The sequence below is a fragment of the Rousettus aegyptiacus genome, unplaced genomic scaffold (genome assembly GCF_014176215.1).
Source record: "Rousettus aegyptiacus isolate mRouAeg1 unplaced genomic scaffold, mRouAeg1.p scaffold_m13_p_10, whole genome shotgun sequence".
Classification (NCBI taxonomy): domain Eukaryota; kingdom Metazoa; phylum Chordata; class Mammalia; order Chiroptera; family Pteropodidae; genus Rousettus; species Rousettus aegyptiacus.
The window spans coordinates 72,810,271-72,833,044 of record NW_023416285.1 but is presented as its reverse complement, the minus strand read 5'-3'; the positions used below and the strand labels follow the sequence as shown (position 1 = coordinate 72,833,044).

The following is a 22,774-nucleotide window of genomic DNA, read 5'->3' as shown; positions in this document are numbered from 1 at the left end:
TCTTTTTTTAAAAAATGTATCAAATGAGAAAATTCCAAAAGTAGATAAGAACCCACTGCTTTGCCAAATTGAAAACTTTTGTTTAGTTAAGGACAAACTAATGTTTTAATATTGTTTTGTCGTTTATCCTAAATATCAGCAGAAACCTACTATGGTGATAACAATTAAAATTGGTGGAGAGAACTAACTAAATTAATGTATGTAAAATGCTTAGGTTAGAGCCAAACACATAGTGAATGGTCAATGAATGTTAAGCGCTACTGTTGTTAGAGCTTTTGTTATTATGCTGTTGCTTAATGGAACTCACAATATAGCAACAACAACAATATTGTAGGAAGACTTTTACCCAGTGAATAATTTGAAACAGTTGTCAGTAGGATATCGAATTTTGTATTGTTATGGGAAATTCAAGTAGTTTCATTTAAATCATTGAAGGCTCAGACCAGAGGACTCAAGTAATGGAGTAATGTTAATAGTTTACATTTATTGAGCACTTGATATGTATTAATTACTGTTACAAGAAGCTCTTTACATAACAGCCTTATGAGGTTGATACTGTTACCAACCCGTATTTTTACACCTGGGAAAATTGAAGCACAGAAAGGAACCTATCTAATGCCATAGACCTAGAAAGGGGAGTAGCCAGAATTTAAATTTCAGGAAGGCTGACTCCAGTGCCCAAGCTTTAACCATTTATATGCTATTACTCTTTCTACTTAGGATAGTGAGGCTTGGCTGAAGTACTCTGGAAGATTAAAGGTATGACTCAGTCATATCCCATGTCAGTTGTAGCCATGAGATATTTGGGAGATGTTTAAGCTTACGAATTACATAACCACAATTTAACATACAAAAAGAACGCTCTGGCTATATGTACAACAGGAATGCTGGTAAAAGATAATCGAACAACTTTCTATGCTAACATTTAAATTATAACAGGAGATGGACTTCTGGATCAGGAATGTTGGAAAAGCCTATTTTTGCTTCCATTTTTATCATTGCAGTCTGCCTTACAGCTATAGAAGAAGCTTTTTTAGTAACCACGGGATATTTCATTTACACAAGTAATATGTCTGGTTATCCTAATAGCATTTAGATTTGACCTTTGTCTTCAATCTGATATTGTATATTTATATAAAAATCTTTATAAATGTATATATACTTTATTTTTGTGTGATTAAATTATAATAAAATTCACAGTTTGAAATGTTTGCTATCTGGAAATTTTGAAAATTATTTTTTCTTGTACTCAACCCGTATACACAACATGTATATTTTTCTAGGCTTCATACACTAATCTATTTCCTAATTAAATAATTCAGTCAGTAGCATTAATTATGGTAACTTTGAACTACGTATTTGGAAAGACTGTCGAATCAAAAATAGCTTGTACTAGTGTATAATATAGAACAGTAACTCACCTCCTTTGTATTAATTTATTCTTTGATGTGCGTTAATGTATTATGTAATTGTTTTTAGTATTCCTTGCTGTAATTCTGGGACATTAGGACATAGCACTGCACAAATCTTATTTTATTGTAGCCCTCGAAGGCTTAATGTTTGATAACCCTTTCCTATCCTTCCCAAGCACCCCTATGTTCATTCTCTCCCTCCTTCCTTCTCCTCCCCACTCTCCATTCTCTCATACAAGTATGCATATTCACATATTCTTAGGTGAAAAATTCTCATTCTACTGAGTAGATAGATAATAAGGTTGATTTTGTTAGGTTTTCAGCAGCCACATACACCACTCTGATTGTACTTGACTCTTGTGGCATCTCTTTTCCATTTCTCAGTCAAGATTGTCCTTGAGATTTATTATTCAATTAGATTTCTAATGTGAAAATGATAAAATATGGGTTGAGTAAGTCCTATATTCTCATTTAAAAAAATTTGGGCTATGAGATCAAGAAAAATGATTGGGTCTTCATGGCGATGCTAACCAATTCTTGTTTTTCCTTTCTGTTATTTGGAACTTTGAGGCATGAGATTATCAGTACTGGAAAAAGGTTGATACAGTTTCATGAAAGTTCTTTAATCTTATCAAGACTACACTGTTGCCATCTTGAAGTCACACAGCTAGTAATTGACAGAACCTAAATTTAACTTCAGATTTGTCTGACTCTAAATCCTATCTCTTTTACTACATCAGATCTGTCAGTCCGCAATTGATATAAATATCTGAGAAGATGCACAACTATACAGGGGCAGCAAAAACCAAAAATAAAGGAAACAGGATTATTAGATTTCTATTTTCAAATATGGCACATTTTTATTTTAGACTACTAAGATTTGAAATAGAATGACTAAAGGCTTGTTAACAATTGAAATCTGTTAATATTTAATTTGCTAATATTTTTAGTGGAATATTTCAGTCTTGAATGCAGTGTTACCAAGAATGGATTTTCTTTCTCTAGTTTTAAGACAAAATTGGCTGCGGCATTGGCAAGATGTCGAATCAAACATGATGCCCTTTCAATTTACAACATTCTTCCAGAAACAGTTAGGAACCAGGAACTAAGAGCCTCCACTTTACCACTTTATGCTTGGATAAATACTTGTAAAATTAGGTAAGAGTTTAATCAAATTCTTTATTCATATTTCAAATTGCTAACCTTTCAAAATAATGTGGTAAGAAATATTACCTTTTTAATGGGTGGGGGCACATCTGGGGGAGTATTGGAGAACTATAATTTAGCCAAGATCTTACCACCAGATTACCAAAAGTAATTACATAACTATGTTAACTTTTCTGTTTTGATTTTTTAACTCACTATTGGCTAAAATTGTAAGTTCCATTACATGCACTATATGCAGTGACATTTTTATTGTAGGAAAATGATGCTAGTGTTAAATACATTTTTAATGTATTTGTAATTACAACCTAATATTGTATATTTATAGCCCTGAAGAAGTTTATCATAGTTTGAAGAAAAAAGGCTATAATAAAGTCAAATCTGTACTGCATATTGATGATAAAGTCTTTGCTGTGGACCAACATTGCTATGATGTCTTAATTTTTCCATCTCATCTTAAAAATGATCTTGTAAATATAGATCTTTTTAAAGATTATAAACTGATATTTCAGGTAAGCTAACATTTACATTCATTGTGATTTTCAATAATCCTACTTACCCAAAGAATCCCTCCACTTAAACTCTAACACACTGATTATATTGTTGTAGCCACCAGCCCCCAAAAGACACATGGACCACCAGAGCTCAGTAAGTTATAGGAAACACTCTTTATTCAGCCAGCTGGGTCTGCCAGGGGTACGCGGACCCCAAATTAAGCAGCCCCGAAATGTAGAGGTAATGGGTTTTTAAGCCCAAAATCCCTTTCTTCATTCTGTCTGAACACAAAGGGCTATCTTTCTTCTATTCACTACTTGACAACTCACAGGTCAGGTGTGTAAACGGGGTTACAGAAGCAGAAAGCTTGTTTAGAATGTTATGTTCCTATGGATGACAGCCTATGTTCCCATGGACATAGCCAAACAGTAATTTTCCAGCCAGCACAATATTTTTTATAGATTATCAGGGAAGTTTATACAGTCTCATTTTTACCTTGAATAAAGTTAATATTTCTACAAGCAGTGTTCTTATCATACTTTGGCATCTTTGTCTCATGTGAAGTTGTAAAAAACCTATTCTCCCCAAATTTCATTGATGGGAGACTTGTGTTCCTGGCAGCTATATTTTTCTCTCCCAAGGGAAGATTCAAGAGAAGATACAAGAATACCTTTTCTTTCTTCCATCTCTGGAGAAGATGCTAGTGCCTTCCTGCATTTGAAAATGCAGTGTGCAATACTTTCCCATTATCTCTTTAATATAGTCTTACAGCTTTGATTGTAAGAGGAATATAATGTCTATCAATGAGGAAGAAAATGTGAGGTATAATGTGGTTTCAATAAAATGAAAGATATAAGGTCCAAAAATTAAGTTAAATTAATTTCTATGTCCTTAGATTCCAATTCCTATAACATTCACCTTAGTCTTCTAAGGTTTATCCCTTCACTGCACCCATATTCTTTGGCAGAATCTCTTGGCTTTATGTCATAGTGACACCCTATTGAGAACTGAGATCAACTGCAGAATCCCCATCTGTCTAGCCCCTTTTTATACACTTGTCAGCAAGCTTTTAATTTCTGTGAACTAGCAGCAATTTAGATGACACTGTAATGGGGAAGAAAGAATAGCAGTAGCGGATGAGTGGGTTCTCATGAATGGATAAAAATGGGAGCTAAGGCAGGAGATCACTAATCTATTAATCATATATTTTTGGGATTTTGTCATTACCTTATCACTACATAAAAGTTAAATGACAACAGTCATAATTTAGGCTAAATAAAGTTAGGTATTTTGTTTTTAAATCAATTTATATCAGTTTGTTAACATTGTATTTTAACATGTATTAAGATGTTTTACAGTAATATGGGTTAGGGTATGTCTTCAAGATTCCTCCAAGTACTTTCTTCAGCTAAGGCAAAAAGAAATCAGTTCATGCTTTTAGTCAAACCTTTTGAAATTCTAATCATACCATTATCTTGTAGGACAAGTCTCGAAGTCTTGCTGTTCATTCTGTAAAGGCTTTATTAAATATGGATGATGATATCTTAATGGTCAATACTGGTTCATGGTATACAGTTGCCCATATGTCAATCTTAACAAATAATAATACCTCAAAAATATTTGTGTGTGGAGTACAATCACAAGCTAAGCATCCTGACCGGAAGAACCTTTTTACAAAAATGGGATGTAAAAGTATGTATGAATATTTATTTGTTTGATAATTAATGTTTTGAAAGATTTAGAAATATTAAAAATGTTTGAATTTGTTATTTTTTAGTGATGTAAAATTATATATAAAATCTATACTCTTAAAATCCTCACTAATCCATATTATATCAGTCTGTCCTTATTGCTTAATACTGGTTAAACAACTTCAGTTTAGATTAATGAACATATTGGCACTTTAGTATATTTTTGACATTTAGCTACTATATAGTTTTAGGTTCAAACAATTAGTTAAAGCGGGTGGTAGAAATGATCATCTTTTAATAAGTAAGAGCACAGTCATCGCAATGCTTAAGAGACAAAGATAATATCTAGGATTAGAAGCTAAATCCCTTAGGCTTCTTATTTTTAAAAAGTTTTTCATTGGATCATGCTGGTACTAAAGATAACATCTTATTATAGGCTCAATGAGGCTGAAAAACTAAAAAAACTTTTGACAGATTCACAGGGCTAGGGAGAGAAAAAGTAGAATTCAGGGCTTGACTAGGAGAGTTAGACTGGTAAATACCCAGGATTTCACGTGGAGCACAAACGTGGTATAACCTGGATCAGTCCTCCAGTGAATTAAAGCCCAAATGGCAATCATCTCAATTAGCATTGGATTAAAGTGATCTGGGATTGCTAGTGCTCAGATTTAGCTGCCTACCAGAAGCAAAAGAAAATTCTCTCTGGAAGAAAATAACATCATCTTAGGTCTCATATTATCTATTCGGTTTTTCCAAATGCAATTTTGGCACTCAGACAAAAAACCAGACAAACAAGAAGAAAAGATATAACTGAAATAAAGAGAATAACATTGCAATAGAAGCAAGCCCATGGTGGGTCCAAATAGTAGAGATATCAGACATGGACTTTAAAATAACTATGATTAATGTGCTGCAGAGACAATGCCAAGTTTTAGAATTTCAGTAGAGAACTGAAAACAATTTTTAAAAAGTCAAAAGAAAATTCTGGAACTGAAAAATACAATAAATGAAATTAAGAAATAGATTTAATAGATTAGCTAAAGAAAGAATAAGTGAACTAATTAGCCAGAAGAAAAATATAGACTGAAGCACTAGGAGACAAAAGAGTGAATAATATGGAAGAGATCATAAAACACAGGCGATGCAGTGATCTAGTGATTTCATGTATCAATTGTGATTGAGAACCTAGAAAAGAGAAGAGAAATTGAGAGGAAATAATATTTGAAATTCAGGCTGGGAATTTTTCAAAATGAATAAAATAAATTAAGCCATAGATTTAAGAAGCTCTATGAACTCCAAAAAAGAATAATATACAGAAAATATGCAAAAATATTCAGAAAATATACAAGGCACATCATAGCATAATTACTGAAAACCAAGACAAAGAGCAGTATTCAAAGCAGCAAGGGAGATGATGTGTATTACTCTCAATGGAATAACAATAAAACTGAAAACTAACTTCAACAGAACCTGCTATAGTACAATATCTTCATAGTGATGAAAGAAACTGCCAGGCTTGATTTTTATACTTAGCAGAAATATCCTTTAAAATAAAATGAAATAAAGATATTTCCAGACAAAATCTGAGAATTTGTCACCAGGAGACACAATAAAGGATATACTAAAGATTATTGTTTAAATAGAAGGAATATTATATAGAAAGTCATAGATGCTGGGAGAGATGAAGAACAATGGAAAAGGTAAGTACACAGGTAAATCTAAATTATAGCCTAATGTCTTGTGGGGTTAAAAAAATGTGTTATATGTAATTTTAAAAAATTGCAATAATGACACATAGAAGGAATTAATGTGTTCTGTCATCCTTGTTTTGCCCATGATAATTTACTACTTTTAAGTAAATTATTAAGTTAATGGTGTGTGTTATAACATTTGTAACAATTAACAAATAATAAAAGAATGTATAATTAATAGTTCAGGGGGGAGGGAATTGGAATATTGGAATATGAAATTGGAATATCATATTAACACATGTATGTTATATGCAACATATATGTTATATACTAAAGCCACTCAATTAGGAAGGAACCACAAATGGTGCTGGGACAACTGGATAGCCACTTGCAAAAGAATGAAGTTGGACTCCTACCTTGAACCATGTAAATTAAGTCAAAATTAAAGACCTAGGTGTAAGAAGTAAAACTATAAAGCTCCTTGAAGAAAAACACAGGGTTAAATCTTCATTACCTTGGATTTAGCAGTGGTTGTTTGGGTATAACACTGAAAGCACAGCAACAAAAGGAAAGCATAAGTAGATTTCATTCAGGTTAAAAGCTTGTTCTCCAAAGGTCACTATTAAGAAAGTGAAAAGACAACTCACAAAAAGTGAAAAGACAACTCACAGAATGAGAAAATATTTGCTAATCATATTCTGATAAGTGACATATCTAGAATATATAACAACTCAATAATAAAAAGACAAATATCACAACTAAAAATGGTTAAAGGATCTTAATCTGACTCATCAAGAAAAAGATCATAAAATAGTTCTGTGACCAGTAGTAGGTAAGGAGATATCGCTACAGATACTTAATGAAAAGCAATTTAATGCTAACAAACTTGAACATTTACATAACATGGGCATATTCTTGGAACAACACAACTTACCAAAACTGACAAGAAGAAATAGAAAACCTGAATACTCATATCTATTGAGATCTTAAAATTAGTGGATATTAATGTCTTTTGAATTCATAATTGAAAATCTCCCCCATCTACAAAGCAAAACAAAAATACTTCAATCCTAAAGGAAGAAATAATACTTTAATAGAAAAAGAGGGATTCCATCCCAGATTGTTTTATAACCTTGATAAAACCTGAAAAGGATATTAAAGGAGGGAAAATTACAGGCCAGTGTCATGTGACGGGTTGTAAAAAATAAATGCAAGCAAACTGAAATATTATAATAGACTATTAGCAAACTTAAGCAATATATAAGAATGATAATACATTATAAATAAGCTGGGTTTATTCTAGAAATGCAAAGTTGGTTTAACTCTTAAAAATCAATTTATGTAATCACAATAGGAGTAGAAAAAGCATATAATCTCTTTAATAGATGCAGAAAAGAAATTTGATAAAATTTAACATTCACAATATCTATGTAGCAAACATCATATACTTGACAATGCAGAGCATTGAGGAAGTGATGGTCTTTTCAGTAAATAGTGCTGGGATAAAATGAACCTGACCCTTACTTCATACCATATACACAAATCTAGAGTCTCCTAGAATTTATTATAGGAGGAACACTTCATGACGTGGGGTTGGTGAAGATTTCTTAAACAGGACACATAAAGCACTAGTCATCGAAGAAAAGATTGATAAATTAGTCTATAGTAAATTCAAAACAAAACAAAACTGCATTAAGGGAGTGCAAAGGCAAACTAGGAGGGAGCCTATGAACTGAGGAAGAGTTTTTATCCATAGTGTATAAGGAGTTCTTACAAATTAACAAAAAAATATGGACAATTAACAAAAGAGTATATCCAAATGAGAAAAAGTGTGTCAAAGTACCCAACCTCACTAGTAATCAAGGAGATGCAATTAAAATTATGACCTTCCATCATTTGTCCACAGAATCATTAAAATTAATGTATTGACAAGGCAAGGGGTATCAGGAATACTCAATGTTGGTGGGATTAGAAATTTGTACTACTTTGGAAAATTAGTTAATCACTGAAGTTGAACATATAACTTAGATGTCAGGGATTTGAATAAGAGGGATCTAGCAAAGGATCCACTAGAGAAGTGGGATAAGAATCAAGATAAACTGGGTTCAGAAGCCGGCCATGTATTACATTATTGCTTCTTAGCCCCAAACCCACATTTTGCCTACTTTGTGAGACTGCAACCATACTCCGCATACTCCATTTCTCTGTTGCTGCATTAGAAGGTGCTAGAGAGACATTGCAAGACTGCAAGACTGAGGCGGCCATGCAGAAGTCCTAGCCTTGCCCTCTTCTCAGAGATCTAAATCTTAGCCTTGCAGGAGCCCCACTCCTCGGACTTTCTAAGTCCTTCTTCAGTTTTCTCTCAGCCATAGTGGGTAGTGGCTACTCTGCAGTTAATTACCTGTGTACATATTAGAGTTCTCAAAAGTTGACCACCTTTTACCTAGTTAACAAGAGAAAATAAGAACCACTGTGTAACCAAACAGTAGAAGAAAGGAAGTTTCCCCTTTTAGAAGTATTCCAGGTAATAGGTGAAAAAGGGATGATGGAATCAGAATGCAGTAGTCCCCCCCTTACTCATAGAGGGTATGTTCCAAGACTCCCAGTAGGTGCCTAAAACCACAGACAGGACTAAATAAACCGTGTGTATAGTATATTTTCTTATACATTCATATTGATGATAAAGTTTAACTTATAAACTGGGCACAGTAAGAGATTAATTAATTAATAATAAATAGAATAATTATAACGTACTGTAATAAAGTTCTATGGATGTGGTCTCACTCTCTCAAAATATCTTATTGTACTGTACTCACCTTTCCTCTTGTGATGAGATATGAAACGATAAAATACCTCTATTCTGAAATGGAGTGAGATGAGTGATATAGCTATTGTGATGTAGCATTAGGCTACTAACAACCTGGCAATATCAGAGGAGGATCTTCTGCTTCATGTGATCCTGGATCATCAAGCCATGACAATGTCAATGGTTGGATGTCAGGAGCAGATGATGTTGATGGTTGGGGAAATTTAGTATTTTTGGACCATGCTTGACCACAGGTAACTGAAATCGTGGCAAGCAAAACCATGGATAAGGGAAGGACTATCATGTATATTGTAACCCATTTGCTGATACCATGAAGGCAAATTAGTTGATGAATATGATACCACTTGTGAAGTAGTTTTGCTCCCCTTTCCTCACACACACAAAAAGGAATAAAGAAAAGTAAAAAAAAAAAAAAAAAAAAAAAAAAAAAAAAAAAATAACCCCCGAATTTAATTAAGCTTCTCAAGATCCAACTACTAATTTATAGGAAGCACAGAAGACAGGAACATGTGAAACTACACCTTAGGGAAGCAGTTAGCAAAATCCAGACTGTGGGAAACTCTGGTTGTACAAATAACCAAATTTCATTAAGAAATAAATGGTAAGAAAAAGGAACCTATAAAAAGAAGTTTAAAATAAGACATGTCAACCAATTGCAGCATGTGTACCTTATTTAGATCTCAATTCAAACAAACTGTAAAACATTTTTGATGTGTGACTTGGAAAATTTGAGCCATGATTGGATGCTGTTATTTGAATATAATAAGGAATTATCTTAAAAAAATTTTTGTGTGGCTTTATTTGAAATGGAGTTTTTATCTTTTAGAAATATATAGTGAAATATTTATAGATTCAAAATAATATGGGGGTGATGGAAGCAGGTACAGATATAGATGAAACAAGATTGGGCATGAATGGTTCCCTCTTGAAGCTCCATCATGAGTACTTGGGAATTTATTACATATTATGTTTATTTTTGTATATGTTTGAATGTTTCCAATAAAAAGTTAAAAATGGGAAAAAGGAAAAGGCCTACTTGATAAAAAATTTTTTTCAAAAGAGACAAATAGGAACAGGGAAAAATTGACCAGGCAAGAGGAATGGGATTGGTGAAACAATTTCAGTGACTCCTCGGCAGGTGAAGGAAATGGGAGCCATTGTGAAAGTGGAGGGGTGGCCTTAACATAGGGGCATAGAGAATCATAACTTGAGGGAGGGCAAACCCCCTTAAGCTAAATTTCAAGGTCCCTACGGGACCTTACACAGCGCCTCATAAATACTACTGATAACCTATTTTTTTTCTGGGGAGGACAGAATAAAAAAGGGGAGAAAAATGGGAAAGGGAAATAACCATTACTAAACATTTAGTGTAGACTAGGCATCATGCTAAGCTTAACTACTTAATTTCAGTCTTCACCACACTAGGTGAAGTAGGCATCATTATCTCATTTTACGGATAAGGAAACAGAGGCTTTGAGAGATTTAGCCACACAGCTAGTAGATAATGAAGTCGGAATCAAACTTGGGTATTTCTGCCTCCAAAGCCATTTTCCTCCTATACGGCATACTGCTTTAAATGGAATCTGAAGTTCAGAATGGAAAACTTAAATTATATTTTATGTAGAAAATATTTAAACCTCAAAATCATTCTTTCGAGTGAGGGGAAAACACTAAGAATTCATATACTAACTTTGGGAAGTTATCAGAGAAGACTAGTCCTCTTTTCTGACTACATTAAAATAACTTGGTGGTGTTGAAGATTTAAAAATGTATAATGTTAAATAGGTATATTTATATACTGCATTGACTTTTAATTAATATTTTTACATTAATTTTTCTATTTTTTTCCTCCCAGATATTGAAATACTTCAGGAGACATTTCTTAACATTGAATCAAAAGATATTAGATTACAGAAAGTTAAAGTGATTCTGCTGCTACCTCGTTGTTCAGGACTGGGTGTTAGTAATCCAGTGGAATTTATTTTAAATGAGCATGAAGGTACTTGTTTTAATTTTTAATTTCTAAATTATTGAAATTCATTGATAATAATTTAAAAAATAAAATTATTTAAAATTATTTAAATGTATCAGATATATCTGATTTATTAATAGCTTCCATGTATAAAATATTATCATGTACTTTATATACATTACCTTATTTAATCCTTAAACCAATCCTGTGAGATATTGGTTTAGGTTATATTCAAAATATTTAGTAATTGGAATGATGTTGGTAATCAGAACAGATGCTGGCCATTGTGCTATTCAGCACATTCCAGAGTTCAAGATATAGGCATTATAATTTATCAGCATTTTATAGATTGAAAAAACAGAATCAGAAAGATTAATTCATTTTTATAAGGTGAAACAACTAGTTAGTAGCAGAGTTAGAAGTCAAATTTAGAGCTGCCTGATTCTAGAAACTATATTTTAAATACAATCCTAATTGAGTCATAATCAGGTTTTCAAACTCAAGACTTCCTTAACCCCCAGTATGTATGTTTTATGCTATGAATACCTCAGATTAAATATTAAATCTAGGAATATTTTCTTTGCTTATTTAATAAATTTTAAAATATTATTTAATATTAACATTTACTGAGCACTTATATGTAAGGCACTGAGTGAAGCACTGTACTTGGATTATTTCATCAAATCCTCAAAAGAATGCAATGAAACGGTCTTATTATCTCTATCTTACGAATACAGAATCTAAGTCATTTGACCAGTAGGTGTCATAGCCCAGATTTAAACACAACCACTCTGACTTTGAGGCCGGCACTTTGGATCACTATCTTAATCGTAGTATATTGCCCTGCATTAACTGAAACCAATCGTTACTCTAATCCTTTGTTTCTATTGAAAGGCATAGATAGGGTTAACTTGAATATTAGCCAAAGAAGACATTCCACTAATATTCAGAATATGGCGAGTGACTTTTCTGTTTCTAGCAAGGACATAATTAAAAAATGGAGGAAAAAATGGAGGGAAAGGAATTAATATTTATTGAGCACAACTATGTCTTAGTTAACATTGTAGGTAGGGCACATGCACTATCACTTAATATGCACAATAACTTTCTGAGTACAGTGTTATTTTTATTAACTCTGTTTTACAGAGGGGAAAAGTCCAAGACTCAGAGAAATTTAGTAAGTTGCCTAAGGTCATGTAGATAGTAAGTAGGAAAGCTTGGATTTAAACTCAGATCAGTTAGCATATTTTTCCCCCATTGAACTACATTATCTTTAATTGGACTTATACTGTATCATGTGGAATTTTGACCTACTATAGAAAATTTCTTTCCAGTGAGAGTTAAACAGAAGAATAACTAACTCAAGTGGAAGAGTGGTAGGCTGAGAAAATTCCTACACTAATTTAGGATATTATCAGACAATTAGACACTGAAAGAAGAGGGGAAGAAATAGCAGCAGCTATAATAAGCATCACAGTTAAGAGAAGCAAAGCTTAGAACTGTGAGACTCTGGCCTTATCCTGGGCCATCTTGAAATGGGAATGAAGAATTAAATAAGCCATGAGTAAAAATAAACTAGAGGATGGGGGAAAAGCGCAAGGGAAACTACAAATGATGAAAAGGGAGAAAGTAAAAAGTTTCCTAGGTAATGCTAATATATTGAGGTGACAGGATAAGACAAGAAGTGGTCTTTGGAAAACCTGGAAAAAATGATGGCTTTTGAAGGAAACTTACTCTGGGGAGGCAATAATAGCCAGAGCCCTTAAAGAGCTGCTGACTTAGAGACCATGGTGGAAATAGTAGCCATAAACTTAGAGAATGGATCCAGACTTATCAAACTTAGGTACTGGGTGGAAGAGAAGCAACCATAAATTCATTTTGGAAAACATTTTAACATTGAAAACTATTAGAACCATTGAGTAATATATGAAGTTGGTCATTGCTAACAACTTGTAATTATTTTAAAATGGGATGAAAATGTTATTGATATGGTTTTAGAGTATAATAATGTATAGTACTTTAAAGAGTGATGAATAATTTTGTCCTAGAGATAGAAAAATATGAAGTGTAAAACTAAATTGGGAAGAAATTGAGTTAATTAACCTTAGTGATATTACTGGAATAGGGAACAGTTAAATATATGGTAAAATAAAATAAAATAAATAAAAATAAAAATTGGCTCTCATAGTCCAGAGATTTACCAAGAAGCAGAATAATACAAAGGTTAGCAATTTGGGCTCTGTGGTCATATTTCTGAGCTAGAATCCTGGCTCTATACTAGTAGTGATATGACCTTAAGCAAGTTGTTCAATGTAAGTTTCAACAGTTTTCTCAGTGTTAAAAGGGTTGTTGAATGAATAAAATAATCTATATAAAGTAGTATTCAACATGTCTTAGTTAAGATTATTAAGAAATATGTTAAAATCATTTGGAAATGAAATGTTTCTTGATCTGTTGTTTCTTGATCTATTTTGAAGACATGCATTTGCTTTTCTGAATTTTTTTCTTCCAAAATTTCTTTTGTTAAGTTAATGTTTTTAATTATATTCTTTTGTATTCTTACTCAGATGTTACGTACAATAACCCATCAGTTTCTACCTTGGAAAATCAATATCTTCTCTTTTTCTCTATTAGTCTCCAGACCGAATGCATTTTCTCTTCTGTGCATAAATGATTTACTTGGCTAGTTGGATGACTATCTCATAAGAACTTGGAGAAAAAAATAAAAAACAAAATTAAAATTAAAATTACTTTTGTCAATTTAATTTTTAAATATTTAAGTCAGCATTTTATAATACTATACTTAGTTTTAATAAATATTTTTCATGTAAATTCTTATAATAGGGAAAATTGCTGAAAAGTTAAATAATGTGGTAATAGCAATATATGGAAAACATGTAATAGTGATATATTTTAAAGCATTGATTTGCTTTTAGATACAGGTTTACTTAAAGATTTCTCTCAAGGAGGCACATCAGAAGATAAACTTCATGTTCTTGCTCAACAGCAATATGAACAGCTAACACATGCAATGAAATGTAAGTTTGTCATCAGTGCAACCTTAAAATATGTTGTAAACCTTAGAAATATTAATATTTCATTTCTCTATTATATTCAGGTGGTGGGGCGTGAACCATAAGTGGATTTCCCAAAACACTCAATCTTAGCACCTTCAATTAACAATATTTATTTTTACCAATTTAATTTTTCTATAAAAATTATGCTTTACTATCATTTTAACAGAGGCTAGCAAGTATAAGTGAACTAATTATGTACATCCATTATTGTACAGTTTTATTTTCTCTATTTTTCTTTGTTTTCTTGATGTAATTTTTCTGTTGTCAGTGTGCCTGCCCCTAACAACTCTTTTACAATCCAAATTTTAATCAAACTCTTATTTCTCTTAGTGCTAAATTGAGAATAGAGAGATGCAATTACAAATAAAGCCTAGATCTCTTGATTTGGTGTCTGAGTAACAAGGCTCTTTAATAAGTATTTATATTATTGCTTTGATCACTGCATTTAGATTTGAGTACCATTTACTGGGTACCACTGCCTTTCTACACATGGAGATGTAAATCTAGGAGTCTCTGAGAAATTATATAAACTTTTATTAAATCAGTGCATGCTCATCAAATGCCTACTGTAGTTCAGGCATTAAGTTGTATGTTAGGGATATGAGTATGAATAAATCCTGACCTCCAGATGTTTAAAGATAATTATAGAGTATCAATAATTCAATATATAAAGATACAGCATACATGAGGTAGAAATAAGACAAAGTGTAAAGCACAGAAAAGGTCTGTCCTTTTAGTTGGTGCTACTAATAAACATTAATTTAAACATGATAGTGTATATATTTTATATATATATATATGCTATGAAATTAAGTTGGTTGGAAGACTAGGAACTTTGTACATATTTTTTAAATGTTTTCTCTACTTTAAATTATAGTATTGTTTCCAGAAACTAACCATTCTCCATTTGTTTTTCTCTATAGTATTTATCACCTCTTAAAAATATGATGTAATTTTTCTATTTATATCTTATTATGTCAACAAAACATAGAAAATAAGCTCCCCAGGGGCAGGGATTTTTGTCTGTGTATCTTGAATGGCTAGAACAGTGTCTACCACAGAATAGGTGCTTGATAGGTGTGAATAAATGAGTAGCATTACTTCACTTTACAGATAAAAAATCTGAGAGTTTAAGTAATTTTCCCAGGTTCATACAGCAGGAAGTAACAGAATTGGAATTTGCACCTGTCTGTGTTTCCAGAACCCTTTTAACTGGTTATGTGATACAGCTTATAGAAGCATGGATGGAAGTATCGAGCTCATGGTAACCTGTTTGTAACTAGGTTGGTCACGTTGATTGAATTTCCGATTTTCATACAATTCAGTTAGATTTACTTTACTTATAAGCCACAGACTACATTACTAACGCATGCAAGCATCTATGGAAATCATTCCCATAAAAACCATGCAGTATTAGTATAAATAAACAGATGTTTGGAAACATAGCAGATTTGTTTAAGGTTGTTAATGGAGTCATTTTGTTAATTATATCTTCTTTAAATATAGTTACTAAAGCTCAAGCAGTTGTTTACTGTACATGCTCAGTTTATCCAGAAGAAAATGAAGCTGTTGTTAAGAAAGCACTGGAATTTCAAGAGCATGGGATTAAAGTACAACCTTATAGGTAAGAAAGAACAGGATTTCTCTAAACAACTCAGCCAAATATTTTTGATCATGAAAAATTATGATTTTCTAAGTTGTATAAAGACATTCCATTTCCTTTTTGTTAGACTTTAATATCACCAAACGGCCTAACTTGTTACAACTTTAATGTAAGTTCTGTGGAGCTTTCACAATGGTTTAATATGAGCATTCTCTTATACACTAGATTTCTATTGTATTGTTAAAGCTAAATCCAAATCAAATTTTGGCTTTGACTTAATTGGTTTCTAGAAAAATTGAGTCTAAACTTATACGTCTGTGCCTCAGTAGAAAAATGAGTATGTAAAATAACTTTAGAAACTAGAGAGAAAATTGGATGTTTATTATCTGAAAACATACACTTTTTAGACCCTTTTAGCCTTTGGTACCCACAAGAACTGAAGTAAAAATAGCCTAAATAACTTTGTAGCTTCTGGGTAAAATGCTGCAGTAAACTAGGGGTAGAGAAGAAAATCAGTAATACTACATCTGAAATGTGGACATCAAGATAAAGAATAGATCTAAGAATCTGTGACACCAATTAGTTCTTCAAGACTGTGACAATTGACAAGATATTTTAAAATGTTTCCTTCTATTTTTTACTTATTGCTCATGTTCTGAACTTTCCCTTTAATGCTTATAGTAAACTCTTAATATGCATATGGTTTGCTTCCTTCTTTTAATTTGATAGTTTTCCTTTGCCCATTCACAGATGGACATGTTAATCATACCTGTAATTCCCTTCTTACTTTACTTCCTTATTTATTAACACCTGTTGGTGTTAACAGCCAACCTTATTTTCTAAGATTCTCAACATAGCATTAACTAAGTTACCACCTAGTGGCAAAGAAAATGATTACAGTATATAAACAAATTTATCAATGTGGATGACATCATGTGTCAGGAATAAGGTTTCTAAGGTGGCAAGAAATGGAGGAACATTTGTATTTTATTTCATAGAGTTTACTTCAGATAAGCCATGAATAATTATTAACATATAATATGGTATAAAATACACAAGTAATATTTAAGGACAGAATGATCTGGGATTTGGACTCAAATTGGAGAGTATATGTTTAAGAGATTTATAACTACTTTTTGGGGATACTGTCAAAAGAAATTATGAATTGCTTAGAAAAGTACACTATGTGGCTCTAGGAATCATTTCTTAATTCCCAAAGTAGTAGAATTTGTAGTAGGGTCGAAAGCAATATTATAAGCCATCTAATCTAATCATCGGGTGCTAACATTTCCTTTTAATATCCCAGAAATATTCACTTCATTTTGGACTTTAGCCACCATGATACTAACCTATGTCAATGCAACTTTTTTTTCTTGTCCCCTATTGTAAAAACTTCAAACATTACAGCAATACTAACTTAAAAAGAACAAGTTTTACCAAATGTCATCCTTTTAGATATAACCATTCTTAACAGTTTAACTTACAGTCTTCCAGGTTTACCAGCAACCGAGTTTATGCACGTTTTAAGTTTTAATTGGTATTGTCAAATTACACACCAAAATATACACTCTTATAAACCTCTTTCCTGACAGTTTCACAAATGCTAGATTTTATCAGACTTTAAAGTAAGTTTTACCAGTCTGGTGGGTAAAAAGATAGGATCTCATTGTTGACTAAATTTAATTTCTCTGTTAATGAATTTGGGCACATTTGCTCTCCACTGACTGGGTGGCATAGTGTGAGGGCATTAAGAATGAGGGCTCTAAAACAACATACTACTGAAGAATAACTGGGTCAGAGAAGAAATAAAAAGAGAGATCAAGAGATACATAGAAACGAATGATAATGATAGTACAACATATCAAAACTTTTGAGATACGGCAAAAGTGGTCATAAGAGGAAGGTTTATATCATTACAGGCCTATCTCCAAAAACAAGAACAAACCCAAATAAACAACCTAACACTTCATCTTAAAAAAAAAAAAAACTAGAAAAAGAAAAACAAATGAGGCCTAAAGTCAGCAGAAGGAAAGAAATCCTCAAAATTAGAGCAGAAATAAGAGAAATTAAATACAAAAAAAAAAAAATGGTAGAAAAAATAAATGCAACAAAGAGCTGGCTCTTTGAGAAGGTTAATAAAATTGACAACCCCCTGGCTAGACTCACTAAAGAAAAAAGAGAAAGGACACAAATAAACAAAATAGGGGATGAAAGAGGGGGAAATTACGACAGACACTGCAGAAATACAAAGGACCAGTACTTAGAAAAATACAATTTTCCTAGACTGAATCAAGAAGAACTGGAAAATCTAACTGGACAGATCACAGTATAGAAATTGAAACAATCATCAAAAACCTACCAAAAACTAAAAGTCCAGGACCAGATGGTTTCACCAGTGAATTCTACCAAACATTCAAAGAAGATTTAATACCTATTCTCCTCAAACTCTTCCAAAAAATTGAAGAGGAGGCAATACTTCCCAACTCATTTTATGAGGTCAATATTACTCTGATATCAAAACCTGGAAAAGATAACACAAAAAAAAACAAAATTACAGCTCATGAACACAGATGAAAAAATCCTAAATAAGATACTAGCGAACAGAATACAGCAACATATTAAAATGATTATATATCACAATCAAGTGGGCTTCATTCATCCCAGGGGCACAAGGATAGTTCAACATATGCTAATCAATGAATGTGATACACCACATAAACAAATTAGAAAGTAAGAATCATGTGATTATATCAATAGATGCAGAAAAAGCCTTCGACAAGATACAGCATCCATTTATAATCAAAACACTTAACGAAATCAGTATAGAAGGAAAGTACCATACCATAATAAAGGCCATATATGACAACCCCTCAGCCAACATGATATTTAATGGTGAAAAGCTAAACCCTTCTCTCTAAGATCAGGAACAAGGCAAGGCTGTCCACTGTCGCCACTGTTATTCAATATAACATTGGAGGACCTAGCAAGTGCAATAGGCAAGAGAAGGATATAAAAGGCAACACATAGGAAATGAAGAAAGTCAAACTGTTACTATTTGCAGATAACATGATTCTCTATATAGAAAACCCTAAAGATGCCACAAGAACACTACTAGAAACAATAAGCAAATACAGTAAAGTCTCTGGATACAAAATCAATGTTCAAAAATCCATAGTGTTCCTATACGCTAATAACGAAGTGTCAAAAAAAGAAGTGGAAAAAGAAATTCCTTCTGCAATTGCAACAAAAAAGGTAAAATACCTAGAAATAAATCTAATGAAACTTGTGAAGGACCTATATAATGAAAACTATAAGACCCTTTTAAAAGAAATCAAAGAAGATACAAGAAATGGAAAGATATTCCATATTCTCAGATTGGAAGAATCAACATAGTTAAAATGATCTTATTGCCTAAAGCATTATAAAGATTTAATGCAATCCCCATCAAAATCCCATCAGCATTTTTTAAAAAAGAAATAGAACAAAAAATCATGAGATTCTTATGGAAGCGCAAAAGATCTCAAATTGCCAAAGCTATCCTAAAAAAAAAAGAACGAGTCTGGAAGCATCACTCTGCCCGACTTCAAATTATACTACAAAGCGACAGTAATCAAAATGGCATGGTATTGTCAGAAAAATAGACACATGGACCAGTAGAACAGAATTGAGAGCCCAGAAGTAAACCCATATTTATCTGGGGAAATAATTTTTGATGAAAATGCCAAAAGTATACAGTGTAGAAAGGAAAGCCTCTTCAATAAGTGGTGCTGGAAAACTGGAAAGCCACCTGCAGAAGAATGAAACTAGACTGTTGTCTATCACCACACACCAAAATTAACTCAAAATGGATTAAGGACCTGAATATAAAACCTGAAACAATAAAATGCATAGAAGAAAGCATAGAAACTAAACTCAAGAACCTTGGGCTTAAACAAGATTTTATATATTTGACCCCAGAGGTAAAGGAAGTAAGAGCAAAATTAAATGAATGGGACTATATTAAACTAAAAAGCTTATGGTCAGTAAAAGAAACTGTCAAGGTAAAGAGACAACCATCTGAATGGCAAAATATATTTGTAAGCAATGCCTCTGATGAGGGCCTAATATCCAAAATACACAAAGAACTTCATATGTCAATAACAGCAAAAAAACCAAACAATCCAGTAAAAAAATGGGCAGAGGACCTGAACAGACACTTTTCCCTGGAGGCCTTACAAATGGCCAACAAATATATGAAAAGATGCTTAACATCGCTAGTTATTAGGGAAATTCAAGTCAAAACCACAAAGAGATACCATCTCACACTTGTTAGAATGGCTGTAATCAATAGGACAAGTAATAACAAATGTTGGACAGGATGTGGAGAACTAGGAACCCTCATACACTGCTGGTGGGACTACAAATTGGTACAGCCACTATGGAAAGTGGTATTGAGTTTTCTCAAAAAACTAAGAACTGACCTACCAATGATCTAGTAATCCCCCTCCTGGGTATTTACCCCAAAGACTTGAAAACTCGTATTTGAAAAGATATTTGCACACTGATGTTCATAGTAGCATTATTCACAGTGGCCAGGACATGAAAACAACCAAAGTGTCCTACGATAGATGATTGGCTAAAGAAGCAGTGGTACATATATATTACTCAGCCATAAGGAGAGATAAAATATTGCCCTTTGCAACAACGTGGATGGACCTTGAAATAATCATTCTAAGTGAAGTAAGCCAAACAGAAAAGGTTGAAAATCACATGATATCGCTTATATGTGAGATATAAATCTAAAAGCAATAAATGAGCAGGACAAACAGAGATTCGTGGACATGGACAATGGACAAGTGGTTACCAGAAGGATGGGGGGAGGGGAAATAAAAAAATAAAATGTTAAAAAAACCCTATATATATTATGAAAAAATAATAAACTGGCATAAAAAAGAATGAGGGCTCTAGGGTAGTAGTCTGCATACATTTTGCAATGTTGGACAAAATACTTTTTCAAATGCTTCCTAAAATTTTTTGAATAACTACATAACTTCTATATTTTATTTTATCCCTTCCAACTACTTCTATATTTTAAAGTTGACATCTAAGATTTTTCATCATAAGTTTAGACAGTTGAAAAATATGTTATTTTTGGAATATTATATTATAAATGTGATTTAAACATATTTCTGTTAAATCTTTAGGTCTGTAGTTATTCAATTTATGGGAAAATGCTGAATTTGTTACCTATTTTACAAAACTACTTCTCATTGTTAAAACCAGATTGACCTTGTCAGAAAAATTCTAACTTTATTCTTCAACTCAAATAAACATGTTAACATGCCCCCATGATTTTATCTACTTTTAATCTAGGATAGATATGTAGAAATAGGGATGGGAAGGAGAGAAAAGAAGGAAGGGAGTGAGAGAGGAAGGAAGGAAGTTCAAGAACAAAGCTTCTTCAGTGTTTGGTATCCTCTTAAAGATTTCTTACCTAAACTCTGATTTGCCATTGGAGAGGAGAGCCACATTCTTGAGCTGTGCTTTTGTTTAGCATCCTAGGAATTTTTAACACCCTAAGACAATGTATTATAATAAGGTAAGTGCCTTTTTTTTTGTAGGGGAAAGGTGTTGTGAAAGAAGGAAAGGTGGCTGTAACATATATGGATTACATTACCTACCTCATTGGATCTTTATGGGGATTGAATATATTAATACATGAACAGTGCCTGGCACATAAGTGTTCAATAGATGTAGCCTATTCATGTTCTTTACCACTTTTCAACTCTATTATTCATTTGTTCTTTTTAGATGTCTTGTCATTGCATGTTAGGGATATTAGCTATTGTCATATGAGCTACAAATATTTTTAAATAAAAATTTTAATTAAAATTTTGCTTTATAGAAGCAACTAATGAACAGAACAAACAAACAGAGACTCATGGATGTGGACTACAGGCTAGAGGTTACCAGAGGACTATAGAGTAGTGGTTGCTAGTGGGGTGGGGGAGGTGGGAAGAGGTAAACAAGGTAAAGGGAGTCAAATATAGGGAGATAGGGGGAAGAAAAAGGGAGTAAAGAGGATCAAATATATGGTAGCTGAAGGAAACTGGACTTTGGGTGGTAAACACACAATAGAATATACAGATGTGAAATGCTAATGCACACCTGAAAATTGTATAATTGTATTAAATAACATTACCCCAATAATCTTAATTAAAAAAATAATAAAATAAAATTTTACTTTATAGAAATCTCAAATTACTGTGTAGACAGTTGTATCAATATTTTCCTTATGGCTTCTGCATTTTGTATTGTATTGATCCTTGGCTTATAAATTCTTTTACCAGTTTTCCTTTTGTATTTTTATATTTAAATAATAGATTTATCTGCTGTTTATTTTGGTAAAGGAGTAAAGTACAGATCATGCTTTCCCCCCCCAAAATTCTTTCCCCCTCCTCCTACTGATTTAAAATGCCACTGTTTTTATATGCTATAATCCCATATATACTTCTGTGTGGTTCTGTAATTCTATTCTTTTGACGTTTGGCTATTTCTATATTAATATGAAAATGCTTTAATTACTATAATTTTAAGTGGCTTTCTTCTCAAATTTTATTAATTTTTAAAATTGCAAAAACCCGTATCCACATTTGTGTATCAGGGGGGGGGGGGGAAACAATCCAAAGATGCATAATGAAAAGGATAAAAATCCTATATCTCTCCGCCTCCAATCTCGAAGTGTCCAGCAGCTGGAATAGAGTCCTGGAGGTTTCTTAACGAGGCAGATGTAACCCATTTTTCCTTTCTATTATGTGAAGTCTGCTGGGGCACTAGGGGAGCTGGGGCAGCTAGAGGGCATC

General features: G+C 32.6%; 1 protein-coding gene across 2 annotated transcripts in view; it reads left to right on the top strand.

Annotated features, from left to right (window-relative positions):
* Window positions 1–22,774, top strand: part of NSUN7 (NOP2/Sun RNA methyltransferase family member 7) — a 38,195-nt gene that overhangs the window by 8,376 nt on the left and 7,045 nt on the right. For both annotated transcript variants that reach the window (XM_036228012.1, XM_036228010.1), the window contains exons 5-10: window positions 2,418–2,570; window positions 2,905–3,088; window positions 4,553–4,763; window positions 11,136–11,279; window positions 14,189–14,290; window positions 15,836–15,953. In XM_036228012.1, the coding sequence (XP_036083905.1) occupies window positions 2,418–2,570; window positions 2,905–3,088; window positions 4,553–4,763; window positions 11,136–11,279; window positions 14,189–14,290; window positions 15,836–15,953 (912 nt within the window). The remainder of the gene's footprint in view (window positions 1–2,417; window positions 2,571–2,904; window positions 3,089–4,552; window positions 4,764–11,135; window positions 11,280–14,188; window positions 14,291–15,835; window positions 15,954–22,774) is intronic.